The sequence below is a fragment of the Arvicola amphibius genome, chromosome 4 (genome assembly GCF_903992535.2).
Source record: "Arvicola amphibius chromosome 4, mArvAmp1.2, whole genome shotgun sequence".
Lineage (NCBI taxonomy): Eukaryota > Metazoa > Chordata > Mammalia > Rodentia > Cricetidae > Arvicola > Arvicola amphibius.
Window position 1 is genome coordinate 136609769 of NC_052050.1, and position 21233 is coordinate 136631001.

Here is a 21233-nt window from a genome sequence, read left to right on the forward strand (position 1 = left end):
CCTGGGAGTAGTGACCAGAAAGGACACGGAAGCTCCGCACCCCGGCCATGCACCTTGACTTATTATCACTCCAGCTGGTATTCATCAGAAGCCTTTGGGAGATCTTTATAATAAACCTGTAAATGGACCTATTTCCTGAGTTGTTCTAGCAAATCAATCAAGCCTAGGGAAGGAATTATGGGAGCCCAATGCACAGCTCAGTCAGAAGCACAGGTAAAAAAACAACCTGGGGCTTGTCATCAGGATCTGAAAGAGGGCAGACGCAACCAGGGACTAAAACCTTAAACCACGGAAGCTGATACTGTCTCCAGGCAAGAAAGTGACAGGACAGGGCTGACTTAGAAGATGCCTTGATCCGGTTCTCTGCATAACTAACTGCTTGGTGTGTGCAAAAAGGCCCATGTAATTGATTAGAGAAGCCTTCTGTGTGTGAGTGAGCTCGTATTAGACCAAGCGAGACTGGTTTTTCCTGTTGCTATACTTGCATCTGGAATCTCACCCACAGACTCAATGTCCCCCATAAACTCATATGCTGAGTCCCCAGCACAACCGTGCCCAGAGATGGCACCTAGAAGAAGAGACTGGCTTATAGTGCTAACCCACTCGCATGGGAGAGGGGCAGGGGGCTTCACCTGAGTCATTACTGTGAGACAATGGAAAGTTTAGAAGATGTGGCGAAAGGGTATGCTTGTTCACAACCCCTTCCTCATTATCACCCTGCTTCCTGGCTGATGGGGGTGAGCAGGCTACTCTGCCGGGCCATTCTGAATTACCTCAGGCCCAAAGCAAAGGAGCTAGCTGACCATCTTCAGAATCTTCTGAAGCATGAACCAAAATGAATCCTCCTACCCTCCCACCGCTGAGTTCTTCTCTGAGGTATTTTGTCATTGACAGTAAGCTGGCTAGCATACCGCTAGTCTCAGAGGAACACACACACACACACACACACACACACACACACACAGAGCGTTCTGGTTCCCAGTTGTGTTTAGCCAATGATCAAAACGGTGAAATTGGTCAACAGAAATTCTCAGGTATCTGCCCTGACTCTGCACTCTGCTGCTAAAAGACACAACATTCGTTAAAGATGGATCATTTGGGTTTCTAAGAGGCAGTCTTGTGTTTACGCCACAAGTGTGTGCTTTCTCATAGATGTGCTGTGCTGCCAGGTATCTGGAGCCTCCTGGGATGAGATTTCAGGGAAGATGGAAGATGGAGACACGGCAGTTGAGGCGCGAGTGGTGAGCGCTGAAGAACTCAACTCCATTAAGAACACGTGTTCCAGCCCACAGTCTGGAAAGTTTGTAAGAAAGAAGGAGGCTTCACCCTTCTGTTCACACAAGAGGGGTGGCTGGGGAGAGGAGATAAAGGCCGTTAAAAACAAGCAACTGCTGGTCACAGAGGGTACTCCCATGAGCTGCCCTGTGCATTGGCTGGGCCTTCGGGAGCCTGTGGGAGAACAGCCATCCAAGCAATTGATTGACCTCCTGAATGGGTTTCCGGGTCACCTCAGAGGCCACCCGTGTGGTAGCTTAGCCCGAACATGGGAATTTCCCAAGATTACTAGTTATGGTTTAGGGGGAAAAAAGTACTTAGTGTCTTTGCTTTATCTTCCCATTTATAATGTAAAGAATGAAGATTTGTCTTTAAGGATGCTGGGAAGGTTCTAGGGTTAGTATTTACAAAGTTCTACAAATAATCCGTGCATACAGAAAGTGCTAGTTGGACGGATGGACAGACAGAGGAATAGAAGACAGGATGGAAAAATGGAGAGATAACGGAGCGATGACATCAGCGGTCTCTAGTAAATCAAGCCGTGTCTTTGCCACTACAAAATCAGAAGGGTGGGCGGCTTCACTCCACCTTCCTGCTTCTGTTCTCCTTAAGGCATTTCAGGGAGTCTAAAGGGGAAAGGATAACCAAGTCGACACATTTAATTTTCAATGAACCAGAAAGAGCTGATTTGTTCAGACCTCGTTTTGAATCTATGTGTTAAACATTTGGATCATTTAGAGCACAGCTCCAGATGGAGACATCATGACAGCTCCCAGCCAATCAAGTTACACAACTCATTGTCCCCAGCCAATCAAGTTACACAACTCATTGTCCCCAGCCAGTCAAGTTACTCAACTCATTGCCCTCAGCCAACCAGGTTACTTAACTCATTGTCCACAGCCAGTCAGGTTACTCAACTCAATACTACCAGCCAATCAGGTTACTCGACTTATTGCCTGGCTTTCAGCATAGGAATCTGTAGGAAAAGAGCAGCCCTTATTGTATTATCCTCTTGTTTGCAGAAGAGAAGCTCCTTTGAATACCTCAGGCTCCCTAGGACAAAAAATCATCCTCTGAACATCACGTCCTCATGAGCCAGCAAATACTTCTAGTGGCTGACTCAACCTCCTGTCACTATGTGAGTCACTTTGGTTGGAGCATTAATCATCTATCCACCTGCAAAGATTCCCCAGGCCTGGTGGTAATATTTTTCTTCCTAAGCTATTGGCTTTGGTGAGTCTGGTTTCAGAACTCTCACACTCTTGTCTTTGGCTGACAAATAGTTCAAGTCCACTCTCCTGATGATGCACCTGTACCCAGCGACTGGTCTTAAGAAACCAGTGTCTCTTTATAGCTGACCCAGTTTCTACTGTCCTTGCTTGGAAGGCTGCTTGGAACAAAGCTGATAGGGTGAACTCTTCCCCTTCTTCATGCTGCTCCAGGCTGCGATCCAAGAAAAGTCAGAACTACCCACACGCTCTTTTGACACACCCTGGTCAGTTAGTTCCTCAACACGCTCTTTCCTCAATAGCTCCATTTCCCTACCTTCAGCCTTGGCTACAACCGCCTCAGTCTGGATTACCCCAAACACCTGCCATCTTTGCTTCTGCCAAGTACTTTTCTGGAAAAATGCAGCAATCACCTAGGGCCACAATTAATTCACAATAAATCCCCCCAGGAACTGAGATTTCACCCTAAGATTGACACAAATTCTTGAGCCACAACAAATAGATGAAATAATGTTGTTAAAGCTGGAAATCTCATGTTTTTTAATTTAAAAAGTTATTAGAAAATAGTGATGATTGAGATTGTGGAACTTATTTAAACAAATACGTTCTAACAATAATTCACCAAGGCGGCAAGACCATTTGATGGAAAAGGACAATCATTCCAGTAAGTGGTGTTAGATTAGAATATTGAATAGATTTGGACCCTAACCAATGAAAACTAACCCAATATGGATCAAAGACCCAAATGTAAAGTCTAGAGCCATCACATTGCTAGAAGGAAATGGGACCAAAGCTTCATGACATTGCATTTGGCGTTGACTTCTGGGAACTGAATCAAGGAATGCACAGAGGAAAACGATGAGTTGGACTGCACCAAAATGAAAAGCTTCATACATTAGTGGGCACACTCAACATAGGGAGAGAGGATAAATACATTTGCAAACACTACATCTAATAAGGATTCAACACGCAGTGCACATGGGCTTCCACAACTCAGTAACTATGACAAAGTAACAACAACGGAAGTTTAAGATGGGGAAAGACCTCAGACATTCCTCCAAAGTTTAGAATAGCCAAGAAACGCATGGAAAGATTTTTTTAAACATCAGTAATCATGAATCATGAAAGTAATGTCAATCAAAATCACAATGAGGGGCTACTTCATACTTATAAAAAGAGCATATATATATATATATATATATATCAAATAATCTTCAGGAAGTAACAAGTTTTAGAGAAAATGTGGGGAAATCTGAGCCCTTGTTTACCTCTTTATGTAAAAATAATGGTGGCACAACAATTGTAAGACATCACTGGGTGGCAGTTCCTTCAAAAGATTTTTTAAATCAGATATAAAATGATTCAGCTATTCTAACTCCTGACTATATACTCTCCCCCACAACCCCCCAAATCAAAGGCAGGGCACAGGAGGCTATGAACGAAGCAACATTATTCACAACTGCTATAAAAATGGAAGCCATCCAAGTGTCCATTAACAGATGAATGGACAAGGTACAGGACACAGAAGAATAAATATTAAGCCTTAAGAGGAAATTCTGTCAAAGCATGACATAGACGAAACTTGAAGATGTTGTTTGTGCCAAGGGCCCATCACAAAAAGACATCTAGCACGTGACCCTACTTACATGAAATATCTAACGCAGAATCAGAAGCAGGAAATTGAATGGTTGCTGTCAGGGCCAGGGGTAAGGGAAAGTGGTGGGTTTATTGTTTGATGTGCAGTTTCAGCTTTGCAAGATGAAAAGAATTCTGGAGATCGACTAAACAGCTATGTGAATGTGTAGTCAACTCTCAACCCACAGGTTCCGTTTCTGCAGGCCTAGCCAGCCATGGGGAGACGGTATTTAAGAAACCGTGGTTTCTGTTGGGAATATTCACAACTTTGTTTCCTACCATTGTTTTCCATGCACTCCAGTAAACAACTATTGACAAACCATTTACACTGTGTGGGTTGTTCATATAACTCTACCGATGATTTAGGGTAACTGGGCGAGGGGCTGGAGGTAGGTCATACGTAAATGCTAAGGTGTGTGACAAGAGGCCTGAGCATCCAGGGAGGTTGGGATCCTTGGGTAGAATCCATTTCCTACGGATATGGAGGAGTATTGACTACTCACCTTTGCATGTAAAAATGATTGACTCGCAATCTCTGAGCTAGGTGTAATTCACCCCAGCTTAAAAAAAAAAAAAAATCACCTAAAAAGGTAAGAAAATTTTGGGAAGGGAAGCTGGGCCTGGAGGTGCAGACCTGTAATCCCAGAAAGCTTTAAGAAAGGCCTGGGCATGTGGTTCAGTGGTAGAGCACTGGCTTAGTGGGTGCCAGGCCCTGGGTTCCCTTGCTGGAAACCTTCCCACGGCCCAGAGAGATATGGCCTGTTACAATGCTATTCGTGCCTGCCTTAATGTATATTAACTGCATTCTGCAATGCATCCTTGGTCCTTCGATAGGTCCATCTATGTGTCTGGACACATTTCTCCTTCACTGTTTTGGGCTTTCATTAAGCAGTTCATACTCAATGACAATTCACTTACCTGTTTCTCGAGAGATGAGTATCTGAGGTTGTTCAAACTTCCTGCTATTATGAACAATACTGCAGTGGTTTTCCTTGTGTATGTCCCTTTACTGACCCCTGGGTGTACTTCTCAGGAATGAAGATTGTATGGATATGGTATACTCTAATCGTTAATTTTATGAGATAACACCAGACTATTTACGAAAATAAAAGTCACTTCAGCCTCAACTTTTACCACCAGGACATAGACAGCTTTATTCTCCTTTACTAAAATTTGGTAATACCTGATGTATAAATCTGGTGTGTGGCAAGCTTGTTGTTTCTTAATTTCGCTTCTCTTTATCGCTACTGCCATAGTTTTCCATCTTTGTGTGTGTGTGTGTGTGTGTGTGTGTGTCTGTCTGTCTGTGTGTCTGTGTGCGTGCACAGGTATGCTGTGATGTGCAAGTTGAGGTTTGGGAACAACCTCGGGTCTCAGTCCTGGCCTTCTATTTTCACTGAGACAGAGTCTCCTGTCCATGGCACACAGCAGGCTAGCCATCCCCCAAGCTTCTAGGGATTTTCCTATGTCTGCCTCCCATCTCACCATAGGAATGCTGGGATTACACACGCATACTATAGCATCTGCCTTTCCGTGGTTCTAAGGATCTGAGCTCAAGACCTCATACCTGCGCAGCAAACGCTTTGCCCACTGAGCCAACTCCCCACAGTCTTCCTTTGAGTATCATTAAGATGAAAGAACTCCACCATCCCTGTACAGTTTGGTTTCCCCCCATGGTCTACCCACATCTCTTGCCCCTTTAGCTACTGGTTTCCTCATGTGTCCCAGGTGCACTGTGACCATCTGACACCCTCTGTATCTGTCTTTTGTCACCTTTCCATCTCCTACGCAGTAGCTCCCTGTGTGTGGTACCCCCATTCAATAGAAACCTCCCAATTGTGCTACCGCTTGTATGTTAGGGCCAAGATTTTCCAGTCCTCCTTTGGGTTCTCTCTCACACCATCATTATCCCTGTGCAATCCATCGTTATATATGATGATATAAAGCAGGCTTTCAGTATGGGTTTATTTTCATTTTTTTTCCTTATGATAGACTAGTTTGCAAAAATCATCTAAGAAACAATCCATACTTTCCCCACTAGTAAATGGTCCAGGTTCTACTCAGACCTGGTCCTCACTATATAGGGATGAAATAAACATCAACATAAAAGAAGCCGCCACCCCTGAACTACAAGGGCCTGGTCCGCTACACAGAAGGCACTTGGAAACTTTCTTTACACTTTTGGAGGAAATGGGGACAAGCTTTGAGAGCAGTATCAGCGGAGAATGGAGGGTATATGTCTATAATTTCAAGAAAATTTCTCTCTTGTAAAATTTGGTGGTAATGTACATACATAAAGGACATTTTTAAAAAGTAATAACTGAGGCTGAGGGAATAGCTCAGTTAGTGCTTCTGTGCAAACATGGAGGCCTGGGTTTGATCTCTAACATCCACACCAAAAGTTAGGACTAGAGGCAATTAATAACCCCAGAACTGGGGAAGTGGGGGCAAGGGGCTTAGTGGTCAGCTGGCCTGGACCAATTGGTAAGCCGTAGGTACTGGTGAGAGATTCTGAGTCTGTGGCAGTAGAAGCATCAGGCAGCTGGTTACATCCATGGTCTGCCAGGAGCAGAGAAGACAGGAAATTGAATGGGTCTATAAATCTCAAGGCTCAGTCCCTAGTTGCTATGAGACAATGCTCTTGTCCATTGTAAAGATTTGTCACTGGTATTGGTTTAATAAAACTCTGATTGGTCAGTGGTCAGGCAGGAAGTATAGGCGGGGCAACCAGACTAGGAGATTTCCGGGAAGAGGAAAGGAAGAGACAGTCACAAGTCAGACACAGAAGAAGCAAGATAAGGATGCCTTACCTTACTTAGAAAAGGTACCAAGCCATGTGACTAAACATGAATGAGAATTATGGGTTAATTTAAGTTGTAAGAGCTAGTTAATAATAAACTTGACATAATAGGCCAAACAGTTCATAATTAATATGAACCTCTGTGTATTTATTTGGAAGTGAATGGCTGTGGGATCAGGTAGGACCGAAACTTTTGTCTACACTTAGCGATCCACTTCCTTCAGCTAGACATCTCCCTCCTCCTAAATGTTGCCCCTATAGAAATGACCGGGGACAAAGTATTCAAATACAAGGGGACATTCTAGACCCAAGCCATAACACTAAGTAAACATAACACATTGGCACATTGACTCGTAGAGATGGGCCCTGTCCCCAGAAACCATCTTTATATAAAAGATGATCTTTTATCAGCATGTGTTAGGAAAATCAGTTTTGTTCTGTTTGTCTAATTCAAATTCAGAACATTTCATTTCCACATACAGACTCACTACACTCAGGATTCTGACACATTTCCCATATCCGCTCAAGGGACAAGCCAAAAAGGAAAGGGTTGAACACACTCTGCTTAACAGGTTTAAAGACTGAAAAAATTAATTTAAGGTCTATAAAAATAAGTACCCCCTTAAGGGATAGGTAGTCACTTAGTGATGATTCATGGATCATCTAAATCACTCATTGAAAGGGAACAAGACTTTTTGGCTTGCCAGCCAGAAATCAAAGGTTACATTTTCTATTAATACTCAATTTAGGAACTCTAGGCTAGACAGAATAAAGATCCCCATCCCCAAAATAAAAGTACTACTGAATTACTAAGTTACTATAAAGAATGGTTATGGAGCACTAGACTTTTTTGCATCTTAGATGGCAAATTTTAGGGTTTTACGCTGATTTTACAAATAGCTACCACATGTGTCGGGTCTTCCATCTCTGCACACCCCGCAGACAGTACTAATCAATTGTGGCAAACTTTCTCACAGGCTAGGTTCTCACATAAAGCTCCAGGGAAGTATTCTAATGGATCTGAGCTGGCAGAGATAGATGATTCAAGGACACTAGGCTGCAAAGTCTTACTTGTGCTCTGACCTACACATTTGAGGAAGAAGTATATTAAATGATGACTTATTTTAAAATTCCAGACTCTGTTCTCTGACCTGTCTTCAAGTTTATGTTACTTACTGCTATGTCCACTGATCTAAACGATTCTTGTATTTATGCAGCGTGTTTTTATTCCCATTCATCTTGACCTACTGACATGGAACTCCCAAAGCACAACAGCCGTCCTGATGAGTTTCCGACAGTTTGAGGGCACGCTGTGACACCCGATGGTCTAGCTTGGTTCTAGACTTTTAGAGAGGTTTTGAAAACACGTAGGTAAACAGGTATGAAATGGCTGCAAGCCAAACTCCAGGTAAGTTGGGGTCATCTGATAGTGTCAGAAACAACATCTGAGTAACAAGCAAGCCCACTGGACTGAGGCAATGGCTCGCCAGGTAACATTTGTGAACCAAGAATGAAGTCCTGGGTTGGGATCCCCAGCACCCTCCTAAAACACTGGACAATGGTGATGCAGGCCTGTCACTCTAATGCTGGGGGAAGGATGGTGTATGTGAGGGCAGAGGAGCTCGCTGGCCAATCTAGTAGAAATGGTGGCTTCAGGTTCAGTGAGAGAGTTTGTCTCCAAAACTGAGGTGTACCCTCACAGAGCTACATACCTGCACGCATACACGCACATGCATTTATTACACATGTAAAAGAGAGAGAAAGAAAGAGGAGAGAGAGGAGAGAGAGAGAGAGAGAGAGAGAGAGAGAGAGGAGAGAGGAGAGAGAGAGAGAGAGAGAGAGAGAGAGAGAGAGAGAGAGAGAGAGAGAGAGAGAGAGAGAGAAAATAATCTAGGACACTGGGTATAAGCTAGGTGAAGCAGGGAATTTTGACAACGCTGCATGGGAAGAGTATGAACATGCAGAACACCTAACATTTCCTGGGATCTACCCACAGCCATTTAGAACGATTTTAAACACAGAGACTGAAGATGTTTAACATCAGAAACACGCTTGCTGCCTGCACGAAGGGCAGCCAGGCCTCTCTGCCGTGTATCTACCAATCACTAAAGAAGGAATCAACATTCATCAAATCCACTATCCCCATGTAACAAAACAAGCTTTGGGGCACCCATGAGAAAACTGTCTACCAGTTGGTTACTTCCATGTCTCCAAAGCCGTCAGGTCACCCCAGCAATCAAGTCCCTTTGGTTACTAGATGCAGACAGAGAGGTCCCTGTTACACAGAGACCTTAATCTGTGTTTCCTAACCAACCTCACTCAGAAAGGACAAAAAAGTCATGCTCAGAGAAGCAATGTCACCCTAGAATTCTTATAATTCGCTGCTGGGGAAAGAAGATTCTAGGTGATTACTACCTGAAAGGAACATTCTTGTGGCTAGAGGGGACTGGCTCCACACACCTGTTCGGCTTAAAAAAAAATACAAAAAACCCGACAACAACAACAACAAAAAACAAAGCTAAGTAGCAGACGCCACTTGCAAGATTAAAATGGACAATCACTGGAGAGTGATTAATCCATGAAAGAATGCTTTGTCCCCCACCCTGTTCGCCCACCTTGAAGCACGGACAATGATTAACCTCAGCTTATTTAACCCAAGGTGGCAACATTTACTGAGCAGAGACAGCCACGGAATTACAATGGGTGTCCGTTGAAAAGTCAGATGAAAAGTTGTTTAATCCATAGTGTGCTATGGCCTTCTTAAAAATTAAAAGTTCTGGGCGGGTGAGATGGCTCAGCAGGTAAGGGCATCTGAGCAGGTCTGGTGCTCTGAGTTCGAGCCTCAGAACCCTCACAAAGGCGCAAGAGGCTCCACAACGTTGTCCTCTGACCTTTACACAAATCTCATGGCACATATGCCCACACACAACAATAACTGTTTAATGTCTACTTGTGTAATCTTATGTGTATCTATGCGGGCCTGCATATATTATGTACAGTATGTGTGTGGAGGTCAGAGGAGGTGTTGGATCAAAGCAGGGTGGGCCTTCGGTGGTCATACTGCAGGCCTGCACATTTAATTCGCACGGGTGAATCCTCAGACCCTAAGAGAAGAAAATCCCCACAGCTCTTCACACTGATGAAATCCTGAGAACCTAAGAAGAAAAACCCTTACGACTGGACTCTAAGGATCTTGCACACAGTCCAATAAAAAAGCAGGTCATTAGTAGACGTCCAATGATTTAAAGATTATCTAACTTCTAGGCAGTCAAGGACATGCTCAAAATTGCATAGAAGTTCCTTAAAGATTATATATATATATAATATTATATATATATAATATCTCCAATGATGGATGGATATACATATACATATATATGTATGTATTGTATATATATATATATATGTATCTCCACCAAGTCAAAAATTGTTTTAAAAAATTACAGAACAAGAGAACGAGAAGATAGAAATTAACTTTAATACTTCCTGCTTATGGCGTATGAGGTGCCGACAGAACAAGAGAACGAGAAGATAGAAATTAACTTTAATACTTCCTGCTTATGGCGTATGAGGTGCCGTTTCCAGATTCTGCCTACAAGCTCATGGGAAGGGGCCGACTGCTGGCTTGCCTGTGGCAGAGCGGAGTATAAACTTCATTGTTGACACATGTACCTTGCTCCATTTGCTACACTGCGTGTGGAGGGCATGGAGCTTCTCCCACGGACTGCGTCCAGCATGCAGTCTCCCTCACCCCGTTCCACCTCTTACTTAATTTAAACATCATCAGAAAGGCTACACACAGTCAGAAAAGGTTCTCTATACACAGTGCTCTCTAATAAAAACTGGTTTTTCAATTTGCCATCCAGGTGAGCCTGCGATGTTTCGAGACTTCCTAGGCATTGGTGTCACCCCTATAACTCACTATAGTAAGAAATGGGGCTGAAATCAAGTGTTAGAAGCTTTAATCAGATCGGGTATGGAGGCTGAGGACAAATGGCCATTTTACTCACGCCCTTCCGGTCCTTGGGGCCACACTGTGTGACCACGTTTCGAGGGAGACCACACAGTGAAGATGTGTCACTTCCTCCTGTCTACCAGGGACGTTGTCCCTCTGACACAGGAGGGAACTGAACAAGGAAGAACATTGCCTCCCAGTATCCTCCAAACAGAAAGAATAACACAGCATGGAGTGGGTTAAATAGAAAACTGGTAACATTGAAACAAACAAACAAAAAATCTCCGCCTTCCACGGGAAACTTTTCTCTGAATTAGCCTGACCTGGACCCACCCAGACTGTAGAGAAGCACGAACCCACCTGTGTTCTTGTTCCACTCTCAAGGCCACCTCTGAGCCCAGACCTACCCTTCTAACTTGGGTCCCTCTGTGAACTGCTCGCCTGCTGGTCCTAATCAGAAGAATCGCCTCCCGCTGACCTTGTCTCTCAAAAGCCGTAAGTCAAGTCACACTAGATTTGCGTCCGCCCAGAAACAAAAGGCAGAAAGAAATGGGATTCTTGTGCATCTTAATTGTTTTCCCAGGTGCTGCTGCTCTCATTTAACGGCCTCAAGACTTGAAGGGGAAACGGGCATGCATGCGCGCACGCACAGCCCACACTTCTTGCCTGCAGTTTTCTGTTTCCTAGCCAACAACCAACAGTACTTGTCAATCCTTATCTTAGACTCCTGCCCTGAATGGGGACAAGGTGACCCAGAAACCTGGTAAGGTCCGTCATCCTAAGCCTTGTGGGTTTGTAGGCAGCTGTGAGGATGTAGGCAGTTGCCTTGGCAGCAATCAGTAAGAAAGAGCCCAGACTCAGCCAAGAAAGGCACATTAAATAGGCTTGCAGCGTTGTCTTGCAAAACATGACAGCAAGAAGTTAAGTATCTCAAAGACAGATAAGCAACTCCACATTCACCATAGGAAAGCCAAGCCACTCCCGTCAAGATAGGGGTCAGGAAGCAGGTGAATCTGTTTCTGTTTCTCCACACTATGTAAGTAGAACATGACACAGCCCTTGCAAGAAACAACCTTTGTCCGGGTCCATATACATAACACACATAACGAAGCTGATCGTTAGAAACAAAGCCTAGCCCTCTACATGGAAATCAGATTAACCGTCCACGTTGCCTGAAGACGCTCCACAATTTCCATCTTGGAAAACTGATATCATCTTCCCTAATTACCGATGTGCCCTGTGACTGGTATTGACTCAGCTAGGGCTGTGTGGCTCCTAATGGTCTCATTTGCCTTCCACCTTGCTTTCTGAGATCAGAATACTTTGGGATACTTTGCTGCCTTCCTTAAAAGAATTCAATGCATACTGAGTTCCAGATTTCAAAGACAGATTATAGTCCCAAGCCTCCCGTCTACCTACTCACAGGAGAGATGCAAAGACTCCAAAGACAATGCCGGCAGCCCAGGAAGATGTGAATGCTTTGCAAACGTGCTAGTTTGACTTACTCTAAACTGAATGCCGTGGTTTTGAGGTTTTTGTTTGTTTGTTCTTGAAAAAATGGAACCCAGAACCTCCGAGGTTCCTACCTCATTTGAGCTACATATAATCTTCGTCATAGCATATTGGACCTAGAGTTTCTCAACTCACCCTAGATGCTAATTAAAACCCTTCCTGAGTCATGTTGCTATGGTGACCAGAACTTCTCCAAGTCCTATGACTCTTCAGCGAGAAGTTTGAGTTACTTTTCTAAGTCTTGGCTGGTATTTCCAGGACTGGGTCAGGCTGATTCCTACAAGATAGGGATGCCACTGCCACACCTGAAACCCTGTGGCACCTTTTACCTGAGTGATAACTACCGTCCTCAGTGAACTTTGTCCATTTCGTTTCAAAAATGGGGTAAAGAGTCCGAGCTGGTTCAGCTGGTAACGGAGCTCAGTGCAAAGCCCGACCCCACAGGAACGGATAGGGTAGAAGGAGAGAACTGACTTTCTGCAAATTGTCCTCTGGCCACAACACATGTCACGTGGGCAGGGGCACATACACAGAAATAAGTGTAGAAAATGACTGAGAGAAAGTGTGTCAGACAAGTACAGCATCCCATTTTGGAGACTCTGGGAGACAGCGTGGGACTTGCTCAACCGATAAACGTGAGGCAGCCTAGGCTGGCATTGTGATGTTGAATCTGGTGTTCTTCTGGCACCCAGGACTGTTCTGCTCCCACACCGTGCTCTGGTCCTATATGCTTGGATGTGTATGGTAAGATTAGGAGCTGAGCTACAAGTTACAGTGAAGCTGCCAGGGATGGATTTCTTTAGCTCTCAATCCATTCTTTGATCTGTAGACTGTGACTGGCAATTCATGTCTCGGGGGTCTAATCCAAGAATCAAATGAGTTATTATGTCTCACGTCTGAAGAACAAAATCCATGCTACCCCCATAGTAAGTGTCCTATAATGCGAACTCAGCTACTGCATCCATTCCTTCAGGGAGTTAAAAGTGTAGCTGAGGGACCCAGCTGAGTCTACAATCCCCTATGACTCTAGAGGGTGTCAGTACAGTGTGGTGGGTAGCCAATGGAATACCGGCACAGAGCAGCGGCCAGGAGGGCAAGCCCATGTTAGACCACATCACAGGCTAAAACGCCTTGATGTTCAAAGCCAAATGTCACAGCAGCTTCTGTCTGTGCTCAAACCTAGAGGTCGCTGCTCAAACAGAACCCCGGCAGCCACAGATCTAGAGGGACCGTGTGGAAAGCCTGGCTTTTGTAACAGCAGGTCGTTCCTTCCGCCATCAGAATCAGTCTTGCTTGCTTTCACTAAAAGGGGAGGACAATTCCCCAGAATTTAAATTCCATTCACAGTTCAATAGCTTAGAGAAGACATTTATCTCCCTGGAGCTTTTGAAAGGCGCGTTAGACTAGCAGAGGAAGAGCAGGGCTATGGAGAGAGCTGTGGGTTGCAGTGTGCCGAGCTTTTCTCTGTTGCAACAGATGAAGTTTCCAACTTTTCAAGAAAACACTATGGAAGATACTTAGAGATTCCAGGCGGGGTGGGGGTCAGCTTTTTAAAAAGTAGCAAAAGGAGCAACAACTTAGCAGTGTTATTTTGTTTGGTTTTGTGATGTTGGTGAGCCAACCCCAGGCCTCACTGGGCTAAGCATGGGCTCTGTCATTGAGCTTGCCCACACTGCAGCCCCAAGCTTTTTTTTTTCTTTTTCTTTCTTTCTTTTTTTTTTCTTTTTCTTTCTTTTTTTTTTTTTTACCGTGCTAAAGATCAAACGCGCACAGTCTAGCATCTGCTACAAGCGCTCTGCCACTGAACTATATCCCCAGCCCCCTGGTGCTTCTTTGCTCTGTAAGATTCATTATAAATAGCCAGTCCACACACGGCTTCTTGGCTTGTTTGCCGAGCACACACACCAAGCAAGAGTTCCTGCTTTCTCAAGGCTGAGCTGGGGCTCTGGGAAATTTACATAATGCACAATGGCCTTTGGGCAGACACTGGCACTGGCAGGCAGCACTCCAGGATGGACCCTAGGCTTTCCAGAGAGGCGGCAAAAGCAAAGGCTTCTGGGAAAGGCCCTACAGACCTGTGCCTTTTCTTAGGACCGTTGCCACACAGGCAGTGGTACTCACCTTGACTTTGGAGGCGGGGGAGGTGGTGAGAAGGCCTCCATCCTGCTTCTGTCCTTGGGGAACTCAAAGGCGAAGGAAGCCGATTTGCTCATCCCAGTGCTGGCTTTGTTGTAATGGCCAGAGGAGCCGTCCGTGGGATGGAGCCGGTGCCAGGTAGAGGAGTTTGAATGCTCTGTGGTACCATTTTCCACTTCTTTCCCCCAACTTTGACTCAACAGTTCCTGCCCGACCTCCTTCTCTTCCTCTATCCGACACTGGCGGCTCCAAGCACCAGTCTGGTATCTTGGCCGTCTCTGGTCCGAGGCTGAAGAGGAGGTGACTTGTGGGGGACACTTGGCCGGGTCCCCAGTGGCAACGCCATTGGTCTGGCAGGAAGAAGTTCGGTTAGTAGGAACTCTAGACAAAAGCTGGGGTCCAACGCTACCGCAACCAGTGTTCCCATCATTGTGCTCAGTCAGAGGGGAGGCTGCCGGCGACGCTGGCGACCCTCCTGGGCTGCTTTTGGACAGCTTGGGAGGAATGGCGGGTTTCTCTTTGGGCATGTTCTCAGTCACATTACGCAGATGGCTCTCCCTTGAGTTTAGCACAACCGAGGGTTCCTCTTCGCCGGCCTGTGTGTCCTGGGTCAAAGACCCATGTGGCCACTGCACCCCCACGGCGGAATCAGGACTGCTTAGGCAGATGGTCCTATGGTCCTCTTCTGAGTGAGCAGCAACAACAGTGATGGTGGTTGCCACCTGAGGAGCCACGCTTGCGCCTTCCTTGTCCTGGCTCCAGCCAGAGGATGTCTTCTGAGCCCAGGTGTTGCCTGTCCATACTTGGCCCTGGCTGTGGTCAGCGGCGACCTGCTCCGCCTTGGTCTCGGACCTCGAGGGCACTGGCACTGCCTTCTTCCTCTTCGTACTTTCCGCATAGATGGGTTCAGGTTGCACAGCCTCCCGAGGCAGGGCTGGCGGCTGGCGCTCCCCAGCTTGCCCCACACATTTGCCAGAGGTGATGTCATGGCAACCAGAGTCCTGCTGCTTCCCCTGGCCTGGCTCCTTCACAAGAGAGCAGTAGTCATTCTCAAGGTGGGGAGCAAAGGGGCTGCTGGCTCCGCTGCTGCCGCTGCCACAGGACAGGCCGTCCGAAGAGCTGGCAGCCTCCGAGTTAAGGGATGGCTTCTTGGGGCCCAGACGAGGTGGGTTCGCTGTGGATCCTTGGCTACAACACTCTCTGGGCAAGTTGAGAACCCGCTTTTCCTCTTCTGTCGGTCTTGTCCATGTCCTCTGCTCCCAGCACATGGGTGAGCAGGCCCCTCCCCGTCTGCCAGGGCTCTCCGTGCTGTGCACAGCATCCTTGGATTCTGGACAACAGTCCAGAATGGAGCAGTACTCTCCGCCTTCGCTGTCTCCAGAGGGTGAGCACCTCTGGTCGCTGTCATCCTCTGAGGGCAGGGACTCCCGCAGGGGCTGTGGAGAAGGGCAGGGCCTGGGGCCCTTGGGACAGCTGGATGTCAGCCCTGCAAAGGCAGCTAGCTTCTGGCGGAAGCTCTCCTGAGCCGAGGGCAGCTCTTCCCTCCCAGCCTTCTCTTCCTGGAAGTTTACTGGTTGGAAAGCAGTGTTCTTCTCCACTCGGGCCTCTAGGCTGTGCAGTCCAACCATGGCGTAGGCCGGGGGACAACAAGAGTTGCCGTCTGTGCAGGCCAGGGCGCCCGCAGGCTTCTGCATTCCTCGGAAACTGCCTAGGTAAACTATCGGCCCATCATCCTGTTTCTGGAGTGGGAGCTTGTTTGGGGCCCTTCTCCAGTTGACCTGCACAGCCCCCGGGTTAAGAAAAGAAAAAGAAAGAAAGAAACACATTACCCTTTATCAGAGAAGAGAGAAGAGAAAAAGCTAAAAGCAAGTAATATCGTTGTCACCTGCCCATGTTTGACCTTTGACCTCCCCAGTGGAATGATCATTAGGGCACCCCGTGAGCCATCTGTCTTCCTAGATACTGAGCCATGCAATCCCACCCAGGAATTATAATGTTTTCACCTCATGTCTGCTAGGTAAGAAAGATCAAAACCCGAAACCGAAAAAGAGTAAAAATTCACAATGGCTAGGGGAAAGAATTCCACCGGATTGGAAAAAGTTTGAAATTTCGTTTAGTATTTCCTTCTGCTGACTGGTCACTGGATAAGCCCGGCTATGGAACATTCCTGAAGAAACAAGCCATAGTGATTATTTTCCTTTCTCTTCTTTTTAAAAAAAATATTCTATTATTCTGGGTGTATGGGTGTTTTGGCTGCATGTATATCTGAGCACCACGTGTGAGTGCCTGGTGCCCAAGGGGGACAGAAGAGGGCACCGGATTTCCTGGAATTGGAGTCAAAGACTATTGTAAGTACACATGTGGGCGCTGGGAATGAAGAGCAGTCATCTCTCCAGGTTCCTGTATGATTTTGTTTGTTTGTTTTGTTTTTTAAGACAAGGGATTCTCTGTGTAATAGCTCTGGCTACCTGGAACTCACTCTGTAGACCAGGCTGGCCTTGAACTCAGAGATCTGCCTGTGTCTGATTCCCAAGTACTGGGATTAAGCACACACCACCACTGCCCGGCTCCTGAATGATTTTTAAACGCACCGCATATGAGAAGTAGGTGCAGACTAGGAGGCAAAGAGATGGCTTCTGAGCTGGGTCCAGGCTTCCCTTTGAGCCATGCCACACAGCTGCCCTTTCTGCCAGCTTACAGCCATGCATGCTCCACTCCCACCGGATTAAGCGGCTGGACGGGTTGGACAACAAGACAGAGATGTGTGTGACCTGATCATACCCATCAATGAAGTTACTGTCTCTTTCCCTTCCCTTCCTCACCACTGCTATTTCTACAGATAGCCTTGAAGCAGGGCTCGTCTGGGGCTCCTCGCCCATGGTATTTGGACTCCAGAGTTGGCTTATGTAGGTGAAAGTTGAAGGTGTCAAGACTGGCTGGGTGAATGGGTAGAGCCAGCTCACAGAAAACGGAACAGCTCCAAAGGGGACACAGGGCTGGCTGCCACCACAGGAAATGCCTCTCTTCACAGAAACCGCTCTCCACAAGTGACCTTTGGTTTCACAGACCCTCACACGCCCTTCCTGATCTGTGTACCACACGGGCTGAAGAAACCTGGACACTGAAGAGGTCACTGTGGAACAGCAGTTCTTAGACCGTCTTAGGCATAACGCCTCTGAGACACGTCCACAGACAGCAGCCTCCAGAGCCCTGGCCCACACACCCTCTCCATAATTACCCCTTTCGAAAGGTTCCTTTCAGGAGACGAAGAAAGGTCTAACTTCTAGCCATATAAATGTTTAGTGGTCCTCAATAGAGCTGACTAAACCTATACTTCCAAACTGGAAGTACAAGGGCCAGGGAGGAGGCTCGATGGGTAAAGAAAGCACTTGCTCAGTAAAGATGCATCCCTGATACAGATGCCCAGAACTCTCCTAAAAGCCTGGGTGGTGTTACAAACTGCTAACACCAGGGCTGGCGGAATGGGCAGAGACAGGCAGATACTGGGGACTCACTGGGCAGTCAATTCAGCCAAGAAGTGTTGAGGGGCCAGGAGGGACAGGTTAAGAGTACTCGCTGCTCTTCCAGAGGACCTAGGTTTTGATGGTTCCCAGCACTCACACGGCACCCTGCAACCATCTGCAATCCCAGTTTCAGGAGATCTGAAAGATTTTTCTGGCCTCTGCACGCACCAGGCATATATATGGTGTATACATATGCAAGCAAAATATTCATACACATAAAACAAACAAACACACAAATAAAATCTGTAAAACTAAACAAACAAATGAATAAGAAGGGAAAGAGAAACCGAGGAAGAAACCTTAGTGGACATCTGGCACACATACACAGGTACATATATACGCACACCCCACATACATGTGCCTACATGTACACGTACAATTTCAAAAGAAAGACTATAAGCATGAACAATGGCTGAATAGCAAATGATTCTAAGGAATTAATTTGCTAGTTTAGAGGTGATTGTGCATTGTGGTTGTATCTTTGAAGGCTTTATCTTCTAAATATATGTAGTGATGCTTCCTCTGCGATGCACAGAGAAGGGAAGTGGCAGAGATAGTGGTGACAATAATACTCACTGAGGAAGGGTGCTGGATGCATGGCAGGCACTGAACAATGGCCACAGCTTCTATAATACCTAAAGTTACACCCAGTAATGCCAAGCTTTTGTTTTTCTTTGTTTTGCTTTTTGTTTATAAGTCTCCAAATCGACAGAAAATCCTACAGTACTAGACTAGTGGATATTAGCCTACAGGAAGAAATAGAAAGGCAGATGGGAATAGCCAAAGAGCCGCTGTAGGGAGGCGGTAACCTCAGGGCAAGCTAATAGGCAACTATCCCTGCAGAATTCTTGCTCCAACAGCCATCCCTGGCTAGCAGCCAGCCACCATGTGTTAGACGAGGAACAGCCCCTGTAAAAATACCAGCGGGGTTAATCAGCCTCACCTTAGGGACTTCAGCGCTCAGGCTGGCCTCAGTCCACAAGTCGGAGGCCTCAGAACTCATCATGGTGGGCTTGACTGCAATGGTGGGCTTTGAGTAGGCCAAGCCATTCACACCTTCTTCTTCCAGGCGGCAGTTCTCAGGCCTGGCAGGCAGGCGACCTACAGCGGGGAGGCTGCTCGCTCTAGCCTTGGGAAGGCCAGTTGCTAGCTGGTGGTCGCTCCGCAGGCAGAAGCAGTTCTTGCAAGATCCAGGTTTCCAGATGTGCTCCACAAAGTCACTGCACGCAGACATCTTTGGGCTCTCGGGGTTCAGTCGAATGGTCTGGAGCACTGTGAGCCGAGAGAATGAAGGTTCATCTTGGGCCCGGCTCTCTGATGTAGTCTTGTTGGAGGCAGAGATGGGTTCCAGATCAGCTCCCTGGAAGGCAGATCATTGCCTGATTAGGAATCTAGCCCACCAGAAGATGTGTGAAGCAATAAGAGGCTATTATGAAACTGGAGATGCGGAAGGAGAAAGTAAAGGTGTAATGATGACCATAGGGGAATCGACCTGGTTTTCCGGAGCCTGGGCTCAGCTGTCACAAGCTCCTCGATATTCCTTAGTCAGGCAGATTTATCTGAAACTATACAGATTATCATTGCCCCTTTTCTCAAATAGACAACACAGAAGACATTCCAGGCCCCGTGAAGAGGGCTCAGTAGGCAAAATGCTTTCTGTGCAAACGTGAGGATCTGGGTTCAGATCCCCAACACCCACTGAAAAGCTGGGCATGATGGCACATTGCACATGTGTAATTCCAGAACTGAGCAGTAGCAACAGGAAGACCCCAGGCTCTTGATGGCCAAGCAGTCTAGACAATCAGCAAGCTCCAGGTTTAGTGAGTAGTCCCATCTCAAAATAAAAAGTGTACTCCTGGTTTCATATGGACCAATTGGACTGATTTGTTGTTTAGTGGGCAGCCAAAGTCAAGATTCTCCAGGCAATGGAGGTCGAAAGAGCTAATGTCAAGAGCTTGTAGATTGGCCAAACCCTCAAACACAGTGCAATTACTGCCCTATGAGGACACGCACACTTCACATCCATTTTGGTGTTGTTCACAGATAGGGAATTAACCAATATCACCATCTATATCACCATCTCTGTGGCATAGCCATAACTCTATCTGTATGTCTATGTGATGTGTATAGACTTATAGATGTTACTCAACCTTTAACATGGGAAATTTTATCATTTCTCATATCATAAATAAATTTGAAGAACATTAAACCCATGAAATAGAGGCTGAAAAGATGGATCAGAGGTGAACCATGCAAAATGCTCTTTCTATGGACTACAGTTTGGTTCCATACCATAGATGAAGACACCAAATATCAATGTCTGGCCTCCACATACGTATGTGTGGGTGCACGTGCATGCGCACATATACACGTATATACACACACACACACGAATGCATGCACACACGCATGCAGGCACACAAACATGAAACAATTCAGTTCCTCAAACACTGCATGTTTTAGAGTTTGATATAAGAAGCCTGCACCTAGTCCCTACATTCTTCCAGAAATTGAGGTGTCCAAAGTCTGAGGCACAGCCCAAGAACAAAAACCACAAAGTAGTACCACATATAAAATCTAGGGTTTATAGGTAATAATGAAGGTTTTGGACAAGAACTAAACGGGAACAGAACAGAAGCAGGCAGGGACTCTGAAATGGAAGCTGTTATCCATACTTCTGACAGGCTGTGAAAAGGGAGAACGGTGTGGTGCTAGCCTGTCCCTAGGGACACCTCGTCGGGATGTTTGGCATCACACGAGTTCTGCCCCCCGCCCCTTGCTTACTTTGCACCACTCTATTCTGTGCCGAGGAAAACAAAACAGGGTGCTACATGCCAAGTTGGAAACAGAAGACAGAAATGCCTAACTCCGCAGTCCTGGCCTAAGAGAGCCTGGACAGAATATGGGAGAAGGGGTTATTCTTCAATAGGTTTTCCCTATCGTATCCGTGGGGAGAGGTGGTCACCTTGTCGAAACAGTTTGTTGGTTCTGAAAATAAATATAACAGCTCAATTTTCTCCCATGGTCCTCAGGACATTCACTCCTCAAGAAGAGTTGTGGCCTTTTGGATGATGATCCAAAACCATCACCCAGATGATCCAAATAACATCCTATAAGGTAGCTGTGAATCCTATTCTACAGGTGCGGATCTTATAGCATCGGCAAAG

General features: G+C 46.2%; 1 protein-coding gene across 1 annotated transcript in view; it reads right to left on the bottom strand.

Annotated features, from left to right (window-relative positions):
- Positions 1-21233, bottom strand: part of Prag1 (PEAK1 related, kinase-activating pseudokinase 1) — a 54558-nt gene that overhangs the window by 30039 nt on the left and 3286 nt on the right. The window contains exons 2-3 of the mRNA XM_038327550.1: positions 19010-19426; positions 14528-16320 (exon numbers count right to left, since the gene is read on the bottom strand). Of these exons, the coding sequence (XP_038183478.1) occupies positions 14528-16320; positions 19010-19300 (2084 nt within the window). The 5' untranslated portion in view covers positions 19301-19426. The remainder of the gene's footprint in view (positions 1-14527; positions 16321-19009; positions 19427-21233) is intronic.